Source organism: Cibotium barometz, chromosome 58, assembly GCF_041138505.1.
Source record: "Cibotium barometz isolate CiBa-2024 chromosome 58, ASM4113850v1, whole genome shotgun sequence".
Taxonomy (NCBI): domain Eukaryota; kingdom Viridiplantae; phylum Streptophyta; class Polypodiopsida; order Cyatheales; family Cibotiaceae; genus Cibotium; species Cibotium barometz.
The window spans coordinates 31,142,917-31,156,501 of NC_141103.1; the positions used below are offsets into that span (position 1 = coordinate 31,142,917).

Below are 13,585 nucleotides of genomic sequence, written 5' to 3' on the forward strand. Positions count from 1 at the left end.
CCTTGCATGCTGAACCTGAGCAAACGAGTTTCCAATGATGTTTTAATCAAGCAAAATCAATAAGGCAGGCTACTATTACTTATAATAAATTAATGGAAACCTGGTCTAAGCATAGCCAGTCACTATTTCAAAGTTGATGCACAAAAATAACAGTGGGAAATAACCTTCACAGAATAGGAGCCAGGTTCGCCTTTAGATAATGGAGTAGTTGAGCGTAAGAACAGGACTGTGGTGGAGATGGCGAGGATGATTTTGGAGGCATCGTGATCTTCCTTGTCCAATTTGGAGAGAGGATGTGGCTACGGCTATCCATATCCTCAACCGTTCTCTAACGACCTCAGTACCGAACATGACTCGCTTTAAGGTGTATTTTGGCAAGAAACCAGATGTCTCCCATTGGCAGTGATGCATATGTTCACATTCCAAAGAAGCAGAGGGGGAAGTTTGACTCAAAGTCCCAAAAGCTTATTTGGATGCCTTCAGGTGCTGGCCAACTGCTCTAGTGCTACCCGGCCACTCCCTTAGTGCTCGTCGTCGACTGGATTTATATTGGTCAACTGACATCTTTGCTAAAATGCGAATCTAGAAACACATTCACTAATCGGCGAATCACAATTAAACAAACCATCCTTCTAAGCCATTTTTCTTCTATAAAAAAACACCCACCCTCCCACTAATTGGCAAAGCTGCTTCGACTAATTATTGATCAATCCCGCATATATTGGTGTGGCCGAATCCTCATAAACATCAAAGCCTACCAAGAAAACTTCCGTCATTAAAATAGCCTGCATGAGCAAGGCCATCAAAGACCCAGCCAGCTTGCCCACAATGACGTCAATTCACTTCAATTTCAACACATACTGCAATATTCAAACTATGATTTGGTTTACTTATAGATGGATGCAGGTTATTGTTCCAAATGTGCAGACCATGCTGACCATGACATGATTAATCCTTGACCCACACCTTGTGACACGAAGACACTGATTTAAGTTGTAAGTTGTAACGAGAAACTCTCTTACAGTAGCAACAGCATACAGGCACAGACTGATTTCTGCCAAAAGATTATTAAATTAAAAGGCTGAAAAGAGTTCCATGTCTTGGAACACAAACAAACGACAACTAGAATGGCGGCTAACACATGAGCTCACCACTTCCAGAGAAAACTTACAGAGAAACAAGTACCATTGAAAGCACAGTTACTTCACCTCATCTGAAACCCCTTTTCAACCAAAAAGGCGCATCCACCAAGGCTTGTAACCATGCACATCTTTCAGACCTCCAACTTCATTATGAAGCCCAAGCCTAGGCCGCTTTTGAGAACTGCTGCCTAGAAAAAAGTTTCCTAAACATGAGACCACAACCAAACCCACTACACTGAACAGGGGACCTGCAATCATCTCAATTAGAGAGCTTTTCTCGTTGGCATTGCCTTCACTGCCACACTGGTCCTCCCTTAAACGCTCACTCAACTCATTTTCTGCTTCAATCTCCTCTTTGCTTGCTTCTGAAATCAATTCCACTGTTTCTGTCTGGACTGATTCACCATTAGCAGTTCCTGCAGTGCCTGATGATTCACCTCCAGCTTCAGGAGATGTGGTGGAGCTACTGTTGATATCACCAGTCTCTGCTATAGTTTGGTGCATGTTCTGACTTCTTTTTTGCTCTTCGTAATCAGGATCATCTGTTGGTAGCTCGTATCTACACACGGGACATGAATTCCGAGCGCTGAGCCAAGGAAGGATGCATGTGCTATGATAAAGATGCAGACATGGGAGTTGCTTGGCAGGCTCATCAAGTGCAACCACATCTTTACAGATAGCACACAAGGCAGAACCATTTTCCAGGTTCACTTGCTGTATACAGACTGAAGGAAGACCTTCAATTGCTGACTTGGCTGCTGGAGGAGCACCCCTACGAGTGTTATCTGTGTCAATAAGCTGCTGAAGAAGCTCCTCAAAACCTCGAGCATCCACGTAATCGCCTGGGTTACCAACATAAGTGTCAACTTCAGGGCTTTCGAATTGGATCTCAGCATTGTAATTCTCCAAGTTCCTTCGAATGGCCTGCAATCTACGACGCAGATTACGAGGAAGACGGTTTCGAGAGCGCAAATGATTGTTCTCAGAAGGGGTGTGGGTTTGTGACCCCTCGCCTTCACCTGCTTGCCCCTCCTCATCCTGCTGCTCCCTATTATCCCCTGTGATTTCGACTTCATCATCCACAGCTTCAAGAAAGCGGACTACAAGATCAGCTTCATCATATTCAACTTCTTCCCATTCATCTTCATCCTCTTCTTCAAAAGAATCCCAGTCACTGAGCTCAAGCAGCGCTGCCTCTGCCTCGGAATCACTCTCTTCATCATCCTCATCCACTTCATCTTCATCTCTGTGCAAAATGACAGAGCCCTGCTCGATGCTTTCACCCAGTTCTTCATGGCCAGTTCCTACACCATTAACCTCCACATGACTAGAAAGCTCAGTTTCATCCAAATCATGCTGTATTTGATCTTCCAGTAGTTCTCTCCCAACCGTGGAGGACGCAGAAGAAGGATGGGGCATGTCATTTCCATGAGATTCATGTGGCACCTCATGTCCATGTCCATCGGACATGCCATGTCCGTCAGAGTCATTAGATTCATGTGCAGAGTCATGAGTTCCATCATTTGTTGGAACATCTGATGACCTAGAAGACAATGGAGGCGGCGAATTTCTAGTAGTACGAGCTAAAAATCGCAGTAATCTCAGTACCTGCTGAGGAGATGCATCATCCATGTCTTCTTCTGCTGCCGCAGCAGCGCCTCGCCTCGGCAAGGCCCTGCTGCTGCTAGAAGGTCGCAGTTGCCTGCGCTGATGTCTCCGAATGGATCGGCGGACATTCACAAGCGCCCGCGCAGTATCCATGGTCTCGATGAAGCCCTCGCCACAGTCAGGGCAGATCAAGCCCCCCTCCGCGCCGCTGGCAGCGGGTTCAGCTGCGATCTCTGCATTGCACTGATGACACCAATGTGCAGGCTCACCAGGAGAAGCGTCAGGCGCTTGGGTGGACAGGGGAGGCTGAGAATCCTCCATCGTCAAGACAAACAAAAGCTAGCTAGATGGTGAGACAAGCAGAAATGACCCAAATCGGCTGTAAGGCGGAGGTATAGGAGATCCCAACAGAGGGGCAGGAAACCCTAAAGAAGCAACCTAATCGGCTGTGGGGAGGGAGAGGTGCAGAAGAGAACCCAAAAACCCTAACCCTAAAGGGCAGATGTGAGGCACACAAGGAAGCCCTTAAACAAAGAGCTAGAAAAAACCCTAGAAGCCAGAAGTGCAGAGATCATAGGGAAGCTGGGGCAGACAAAAAAGGCTGATGAGTTTGCCAACAGAGATGAATACGACGAAGAAGATGAAATCCGAACCAACACCTTTGATACTAATCCCTACTATTAACCCTTAATCCCCTCCTTCATTAGGCCCCCTTAATCCAAGATTATCAAACGTTTCCCATCATTCTTACTTTTTAAGGTTTTAGTTTTCTGTGTGTTTTTTAAAGGTTTTGGGTGTGTCTTTTCCATGCCATTAGAAAAAGAAGGGATCTTGGATGCTGTTTTGCTTTTGCATCTCAATGTCAAGCAGAACAAAACAAATTTTATGATCATCACATCAAATGCAATAAACATACAAGGCAATGAGATATCACATTATAAATAAAACTATTGTTTATAGGTGTTGTCATTTATCTTCTCTTTTTGTGAGAGGGTAGTACTAACCCTCTCTTTTTATTGCATTTCACACCTTTTGGAGGGGGGGGGAGAGAGAGAGAGACATAGGATATTGAGTCAAATCAAACTGGGGAGTAATGCTCTACAGTTGCCCGCCTCAGTATTATCATTTATCTTACAAACTCTCTCTCTCTCTCTCTCTCTCTCTCTCTCTCTCTCTCTCTCCACCACCACCACACACACACACGTCTCTAAAAATGTGATCTCTCTCTCTCTCTCTCTCTCTCTCTCTCTCTCTCTCTCCGCCACACACACACACACACACGTCTCTAATCCTATTGAAAAAATGTGATCTCTATGTCACAATATGCATATGCTAATGCAAAAGATAAGGAGGTTGGAGGTTAAAAGGTTATTGTAAAAATGGTTCATAAATTGTTATCATCTTTCTTTTTAGAGGTCATAAAGCTATAATTTTTCATGTATATTCTACTAGAAATGAGAGTAGCATAATAATTGTCATGAAAAGGCATTATAAACATTGTAAATATTATGAGAAAAGTTGGCAAATGACTAAGCTTATTAGTTAGGGTTAAGCTTATTAGTTAGGGTTTAAGTCTTGGGTGCCCAAGTGTGAAATAAGGGCAGTTGTATAGAGTGAGAGAGGTGAGTCCTTGTAGGGAGGTGCAACAAACTTCTTGTTGATAGTAAGAGGGAGACTTGGGAGTTGGAGTCCAATCCTCAGTTGGATTAGCGGTGCATTCTCTTTAATTAATTTCCATAGTTTCTTATGCATTGAGAAGATACTTCATTTGTGTGGCCCAAGTGTGAAACCCTTCCCTAGAGAACTTCTCAACATCTTTGGTAGTGCTTGAGGCCATTGCAAAGGTCTTACCAAAGTTTGACTCTCGGCAGTGTCTAATTGCTTACAAATTGACAATGCACTGAACTTCTAACTGCAAACACATGTAATGATGTGATTTGAATGCATGTGAGTGTTTGCAAGTGTCAAATGTCACCCCCACTCATAAGTTATAGCATCATTTTTTTCTCTGAAATGTTAATTACACTATTTAAGCCTTAATCCTTGATTAACATCACTGAATTTGGAGGGCTTAATTAAGCGAATTGGAGAGATTTTTTATGGGGCTTTTTTCATAGGATTGTTGCTCTATTGAAGAGAAGTGGCTCATGAAGAATCTTCAGCTCCAATGAACCCTAGAACCCTAGATCTTCTCCAAAGCATAGGAATGGTTTTTTGTTCAATGTGGCTTCGAGTCAGCCACCAGTGGACCAAGTAGCTCAAGATTTGACCTGTGAGTAGCTCAAGGAGAAAGGCAAGGCTCTGATACCACGATGAAATTTATAATACCCTAATCAATGGCTATGGAAGCTTGCTAACCCTAATTATATTGATTAACTTAATCTAATCCTATGGAGGATGAGGTCTACTTACAAACATAATGATGAACTAATTAAACTAATTAAGCTCAGTTAGGTTACAAGATGGAAACTTGTACTGGTTGTATTTTTTTGCCGAGCATTTTCGAGTGAGCGCTTTTTTGGTGTTTAGGCGAGCGATTTCTCTCTCTACACTTCTCTCCCTCTACTATCACGCACATTACGACTCATGGTGAAAATAGAGGAGAGGAGTAGATAGATACAAGAGCACTACACGCATTGCAACTCATTTACAACTATCATTGCAACTCGTTTACAACTATCATTGTAACTCGTTTACAAAGTCACCATATTATGATCTTAAACTTCCATTATATTCCCAAGCAAACTTACAAGCCCACATCATTACATGACAAACACCTACAACATGACACTATCATTTTTACTTCTTCACAAACACCATATGAAAGCATTTTGGGCCTCAACTATCATCTTGGCCTTTTCCATCTACCCTACTAACTGGCAAATGAAGGTGGCAACTTCAGCTCTAAGAGGATCCTCCTTTGCCTCTTCAATGATGCCAAAAGCTCTCTATATCCCAATGGCTGTTGTTGCTTTCACCTCTAGCATATTCTTGTCTACAAGGTCTACCGCTTTGCCATGTTTTGAGCTTCTTGTCAAGCTCATGCACTTCAGACGTTATCCATGCTTCTATTATGGCATCCGATCTAGGTTCCTTTTTTTGAGGTGCATGAAAGATTGAAGAGCTTTACTTAAGATGGTTGCAAACGTAGTAGTATTACAGGGATTGCTAGGTGAAGCCATGACAAAGGAGTTTACAAAGAGCCTATTGCAATATGAAGATATAATGTGGGATATGTCTAGAAGAAGAGTATTGGAACATGGCAATCTCTACTGTATTTATAACTTTCAAAGGAATAAAAAATACTCTTTGGAGCACTAGAATTCTTACTTTAAGCATAAGAATAACTACTTTAAGCACAAATATTATTATTTTAATGTCTCGGTCAAACACTCTTTCACTCACTCTCTCTTCTGTGTCGTTGAAGTCTCATCCCAATTGCTCCATCTCTCTTAAAAAACAATGCCATTGACATAATATGAGTGAACAGCAATAGTATCTAAAACCAATATATTTCTTTCATTACAAGCTAGTGAAATGCATCAGTACAGATGCTGCAGGTGTTGGTGGAAGAAGGAAGGTGGTATGGGGTAGGGAGCTCTACCAAATGGTTCAGGTAACGAGTGGGAATAGCAGCCTCGTCGGATCAGCAAGCCGTGGCGGCCATGATGAGGGAACTGCAAAAGAACCCACAGGGGATGTATGTGGCATGACAAGTTGATATTGGGGCTCCATTGGAACACCAAGTGGCCATGACGAGGCACTTGATTCTGTTGGGATCATGGATACTAGAAGGAGTGGAAGATATGGTGCCCCACGTGCATCTTCTTCTCCCATCGAGCATACTCACTGACCTCACCCCTCAAAAATTGGTTACTCAAATCATCGTGCATAGAGGCAAGTGGCCACAGACACAAACTAAGACACACCTCGTCGCTCTCCATGCTAATACAATGTCATTGCAGTGTTCTCCATGCTTTAGCCATAGTCCCAGTACCAGCAAAAAGCAATCTAGGACTGCATCCCCGTGATCGGTAATGTCCCGAGTAACCACCTGCTATAGTACAAGCTCAAAATTGGCATATATACAAATGGACGACAATGTTTAAGACAATGACTATATAACAATTTCATTACTCGAATCGTGCTATAATTACCTTACAAAAGGCTGGCTACGCTCAACAGTATGTCGGATGGGATTCCCGTCCACATCCAACTGGTATGGCATGGTTTCCTCCTGCAATTCCAGGTCCAAGAAGATACATTGCCCACCTCGAAACCTGAACAATCTACAACTACCTCGCCTCCCTGCTTGTCATACTTTGGACGACTGGACGTACTCTCACTGGGGTGACACACTAGTAAGTATGTTAGGGAGGGAAATCATTGAGCTTCAATTTAATAAAAACCAGAGAATCTTGCACTCACCTATCCTTGGCCATCTTCTGACATGACATACATATATTGTGGGAAGTGCAAGAACAAAGTCCTTCGCAATGTGAGGTTCCAAGTTTCTGCCTCCCGTACAGCAATCCCCAGGTGCTTCGCATATAGAGTGCACACCATAATGCCATCGGCCTGTAGTAACTCTATAGCAAGCACAAAAGCCAACTCGAGAAGTACCTCCCTAAAAACATTCCATCTGGGAACCACAACATCGTCCTTGCGGAGGCACAAATCTGTAGGAAAATTGGCCCACACCAAGTGCACGCCTACATGGAGGGCTTTTTACCACACGGCTCCCGAGTGGCTATTGGTCAGCTTAGAGTTTCATCACACCAATTGGAGATTGAGACTGGCAGAGCAGCATGGATCCCTCGAGAGGAGAGGATATGCAGATTGTGCAGAGAGGAGGTGGAGAGTGAGGAGCATTATGTATGCAGATGCAGAGCATATACAGCCCATATACAGCCATCAGAGAGAGATATCCCATTTTATTCAGAGAGCCACATTCCCTATGCCAGATCTTTGAGGCAGCACACCAGCGTATACTGGGGAGATTCATTCTAGACATACAGCACCACAGAGAGACATCCTTACAGGCTCAGATAGCTCCAGAGGGGGGACGACAGACACAGATTACTACATTTTTTCAGAGATGGAGATTAGCTTTATTAGTGGCAAAGAACACTTTGTTCGGTGATTAAGATTACCATTAGTGTTTAGCAACACTATTAGTGCTTAAGAGCACTTTTCTTAGCATCTAATGACACTTGCATTGGTGATTAGATTCACCATTAGTGTTTAAGAACACTTTTAGTGTTTAGAAACACTTTGGAATGGCTCCCCTTTGCTGGATTAGTAGCCTCATTAGTGTTAATCAACACTATTAGTGCTTAAGAGCACTTTTCTTAGCATCTAATGACACTTGCATTGGTGATTAGATTCACCATTAGTGTTTAAGAACACTTTTAGTGTTTAGAAACACTTTGGAATGGCTCCCCTTTGCTGGATTAGTAGCCTCATTAGTGTTAATCAACACTATTAGTGTTGATAAGCACACTTTGAGAAGCTTTGTGCACTTGAAGATGTTGATGAAGCTTGATGGCAATGAGGCTTATGAATACCCCTTGGTGTATGCCCACAACATCAGAGAATCTGGAGAAAAACACTTCAAGAAGCACTTAAGAGATTTGAAGCTAAGAGGTGGAATGGATTGGCTCCACAAAAATCAAGCTGACATACACTGCTGTCACAATGGAACCATTTCCTTCCATGACTTTCACGGGAACAAAGTTCAAGGAACTAGAGTTTTCGGATCCCCAGACCTTCAGTTAGTAAAAGCTTCTAAGTTGCTGAAAGTACTTAGAAAGAAGTAGCAAATTTATGTTGTCAAAATGAACCCTGTAGACTCAAAGCTTAAGGCTAAAGAACCAGAATGGTTAAATGAATTTGATGATCTATTCCCAGCAGAGCTAACTAAAATGCCTCCAATCCGGGAAGTAGATCATGTGATTGAATTGACCCCCGGAGCTCAGCCGGTAGCCCTAAGCATGTACAAAATACCAGTTCCTCAAGCCATCGAACTCAAGGAACAGCTTAGATAGCTGTTAGAACAAGGGTTTGTAAGACCCAGTGTTTCACCTTGGGGTGCGCCAGTTCTCTTTCAGAAAAAGAAAGATGGAATGCTTAGACTCTGTGTGGACTACAGAGGTCTAAATCAGCTGACAGTTAAGAATAAGTATTCTATCCCAAGAATTATTGAGCTTCTGGACATGCTAAATGGAGCCCAAATCTTCACAAAGATAGATCTCAAATCTGGGTATTACCAAATCAGGATCAATGATCAAGACATACCGAAAACAACCATCAATACTCGCTATGGGCATCATGAATTTACTGTCATGCCATTCGGATTAACTAATGTCCCAGCTACATTCAATCGCCTAATGCAGGATATCCTCAGAGAATACTTGGATGATTTTGTTCTAGTTTTCTTTGATGACATTCTGATTTACTCAAAGAATGCAGCTGACCATGAGACTCATGTCGGAAAAGTTTTTGAGATTCTAAGGAAGCACCAACTCTTTGCCAAAAAGAGCAAATGCACTTTCTCTGCCGACCACATTGAGTACTTGGGCTTTCTGGTATCCAAAGATGGAATTTCTCCAAACTCCGCAAAAGTCCAAGCAGTCATAGATTGGCCTGAACCAAAGACAGTGAAAGAAGTCAGAGGATTCTTGGGATTGACTGGTTGGTATAGAATTTTATACCAAAGTACGCTCTCATAGCTTCCCCCTGACTAACCTTCTCAAAAAGAATACCCTATTTCAGTGGTCTGCCAAGTGCCAGAGTGCTTTTGATAAGTTGAAGACCGCCTTGGTAACCAGTCCTGTTCTGAAGCTGCTAGATTTCTCTCTACTCTTTGAGGTAGTATAACTGATGCAAGTGGTTTTGCCCTGGGAGGTGCACTCATGCAGGAAGGTCATGCAGTGGCCTATGAATCTCGAAAGCTTAGAACGCATGAGAGGAATTATGCTGTCCACGACTTGGAACTACTTTCAGTAGTATATGCCCTGAAGTTGTGGAGACATTACCTACTTGGTCAAAGATTCACTTTGATGATAGATCACCAGAGCTTAAAGTGGATCTTCACTCAGAAGGATCTCAACATGCACCAAAGAAGGTGGATGCAAACCTTGCAGGAATTTGATTTTGAAATCAAGTACTGTGCCTAGGCAAAGAAAATGTGGTAGCAGATGCCCTTAGTAGAAAAGCCTCCTTGCTTGCAATTATTGTAGTATCAAATCCTTTGATTATTGAAGCAAGAGAGAAGATCATGCAGGACATATTCTTTGGCCCTATTGCTACCCTACTTATGCAGGAAAGCAAAACTCCATAGGAGTTGAACAGAGTTCAAGGGTACAGCCTGGATGATGGCATTATAATCGCAGGCTATGCATTCCCAATGATGAGGGAACCAAGGATCAAATTCTGAATGAAGCCCATGACACCCTTATAGCAGGACATCCAGGTTTCATCAAAACCTACATGTCTGTAAAGAAAAGCTTCTTTCGGCTTGGTCTGAAAAAGGATGTACTGAATCATATCTGTCAATGTCTGACATGCCAGAAAGTCAAAGCTAAAAGAGTAAAAATGCCTGGGAAGTTACATCCATTGGACATCCCCCAGATGAAGTGGGAATGTATCAGTATGGACTTTATTACTGGATTACCTTCAGTGCAATCAGGTTACAACTCCATTTTTGTGGTAGTTGACAGACTAACCAAAGTTGCCCATCTGATCCCAGTAAAAGAAACCTACACTGCAGTGGATGTGGCCGGAGTGTTCCTCAAAGAAATCTTCAGATTACATGGCCTACCCAAGAGAATAGTAAGTGATCGAGATCCCAAATTTACTTCAAGGTTCTGGACTGCATTTTTCGAAGCAGTGGAAACTTTCTTGGATCTCAGCACAGCTTATCACCCTAAGACCGATGGTCAAACTGAAAGGGTAAACCAAGTAATCGAAGATATACTTCGATCATGCTGCGGCGGCAGGGAACCCAAGAAGTGGCTAAGCTATCTGCACCTAGTTGAGTTCGCCTACAATGCTTCTTATCATTGAAGTATCGGGATGAGCCCTTTTAAAGCTCTATATGGACAAGATTGCTTAGCTCCATTAACTTGGTCCGCCGACCCATTGATTAGGGTGGAGATGTGCAGACAGATGCTTGACGACATGGAACAGCAGATGCAGTCAATTTGGTGACCCAAAACCAATTAAGGTGAGTATTCATATTGATGCTGATTTTAAAGAGTAGTTGTGGGGTCTGCTTATGACATGAAAATAAATTTCTAAAATCCTAAAGTATTCTCCAACCTATTTTGGCCATTTAGGTAAAGGGAAAAATAATCTGGAAAAGAGGAATTAGTTTTTAAGAGCATTTAGTCTATTATGCTCTGCTGGGGATCAAAAGGGATAGACTACAAAGATGCTAGGATAACGTGGATCAATTTGTAAAGATATAAAAGCTGCCCAGGATCGACAAAAGCAGTATGCAAATAAGAAGAGGACAGACAGAAAGTTTGAAGAAGCAGATATGGTCTTCATTAGTGTACGGCCCAAAAGAAGTTCTCTATCTCTTGAGAAGTACAAGAAGTTATCCCCCAGATATTGTGGACCATATCTGATTACAAAGAAAGTAGGTGACTTAGCCTACGAACTTCTTCTGCCTCCTCATCTCAAAGTTCATAATGTATTTCATGTAAGCCTTCTAAAGAAATATGTGCCAAGCCTAAATCATGTGCTTGATGATGAAATCCTAACCTCTTCAACCCAAGGGCAGATGGAACTCCAACCTGAAGAAATTCTTGATGTTCGAGAAAAGATTCTTAGGAACAGAATTCTCAGAGAATTATTGGTAAAATGGAAGTTCTATCCTTTTGAAGATGCCACCTAGGAGAATGAAACCGATCTGTTAAGGACATCTCGCGTTTTTCAAGTGGGAGAGAATGTAAGATTCCTCCCCATCCTCTCAAGATGTCCAGCATCTTCCCCTGTAATCAAATCCCTCTTCAAAAATATAAAAGATCTTGTTTCTACCAGTTTTGACCTAGAGAGAAAATCTTCTAGAGAGTGGTAATTTAGTTTTTAAATATTTTTGGATAGAAAAATATCTCATCTTATTAAAATAAGTTCCCGTGAAATAGAAGTTCAAAAGTATTTTCAGAAGGTGCATTAGAAATTAAGTATAATCTGTTCAAGAGGCATTATCCTAGGGGTCTAGATTTTTTAAAATTTTTAAATTAAGGTTCCTATGGACCAATAAGATTCATCCAAATGTAGGAAGGAGATAAATAGAAGAATAAAAGGAAAATCTCCCAAAAATGAGTTAATACTCACATAAGATGACGAGTTGACTAAGGACAAGGTTAATAGTTAAAAAAGTGATATTTAGAAGTAATGATGCATTTTTGACACCTCAGTATGGGGAAATTTCCCTCATGAAGGAGGCACCTATTTCACATGCTTGAATGAGTTTTAAACTCCCAAAAAATGAGATATTTTTATCTCTCCTCTCTCCTGTTTCAACTAGATCCAAAAAGTGGACTAAACTTACCCAAAAATGGTCAAAAATTGACCAAACTGATCTGGAAAATTCTAGAATCAGCTAGCTTGGTTAGAAGCTCACTTTTTCCTATAAATAGAAGCCTTCCCCTTTGTTGAAACTCAATAGTGTTTTGCACTATTACCCTGCCTCTCCCAAGTGCCAAAAACTGTGAATTTTACTCATAATTCATTAGTTTTTAGAACCCTCAAACCATCAAGCCAAAGGAAAGCTCTCAAATTTCTTTTATTCTTCTATTTATCTCCTTCCTACATTTGGATGAATCTTATTGGTCCATAGGAACCTTAATTTTAAATTTTTTGAAAATCTGGACCCCTAGGATAATGCCTCTTGAACAGATTATACTTAATTTCTAATGCACCTTCTGAAAATCTTTTTGAACTTCTGTTTCAGGGGAACTTATTTTAATAAGATGAGATATTTTTCTATCAAAAAATATTTAAAAACTGAATTATCACTCTCTAGAAGATTTTCTCTCTCTATGCCAAAACTGGTAGAAACAAGATCTTTTATATTGAAGAGGGATTTGATTACAGGGGAAGATGCTGGACATCTTGAGAGGCTGAGGAGGAATCTTACACTCTTTTCTCTCTTTTGAGTTTTTCTTTTCTTCTTTTTCCCTTCTTATTGAAGCTTAACCATTATGAGTATTTTCCGTTCTTCTTTTTCCCTAATTAAGAGCTCTCCATTAAAGCTTCATATGCTAAGATATCTTGAATTTTCTTAGTACTTTTTTTTCCTTGACTTTGTGTAATTTTGAAGGTTTTCAACACATACAAGTCTCACAAGAGATCTCTTTCTTGTATGTTATTTCTTTTATGCCTTTACATGTTTATAGGATTTGTAAGTTTTAGGGCTTTTCAGATTAGGGTTTGTTATTAATACTTTTTTTTCTTGTTTGGGTTTGATTTTGTAGTCTTTCAACACCTACAAGCCTCACAAGGTAAGAGATCTCTTTCTTGTATGTTTCTTCTCTTATGCTTTTACATGTTATAGGGTTTGTAAGTTTAGGATTTGTTATTTTTTCCATGCTCTATGGATAGCCTCTACAGAGCTATGCTTCTCACAAGAGATGGCCATATGCCTTAGGCCTCATGCATAACACTTATGCAAGCATTAGCCATATGCATAAGGTCATATGCATAAGCTTTATGCCGGTAGCTTCCAATGCATGCGGATAGCTACCTATGCATGCTGGTAGCTCCTACCAAGGTATGCCGATAGCTTCCAATGCATGTCGGTAGCTACCTATGCATGCCAGTAA

The 13,585-nt window shown here is 41.3% G+C and overlaps 1 protein-coding gene across 1 annotated transcript; it reads right to left on the reverse strand.

Moving 5' to 3' along the window:
- Window positions 1–970: 970 nt before the first annotated feature.
- LOC147606162 (uncharacterized) lies at window positions 971–3,489 on the reverse strand. The gene has a single exon (XM_086792497.1). The coding sequence runs from the start codon at window positions 3,069–3,071 to the stop codon at window positions 1,227–1,229; it is 1,845 nt and encodes a 614-aa protein (XP_086648623.1). The 5' UTR covers window positions 3,072–3,489; the 3' UTR covers window positions 971–1,226.
- Window positions 3,490–13,585: the final 10,096 nt, after the last annotated feature.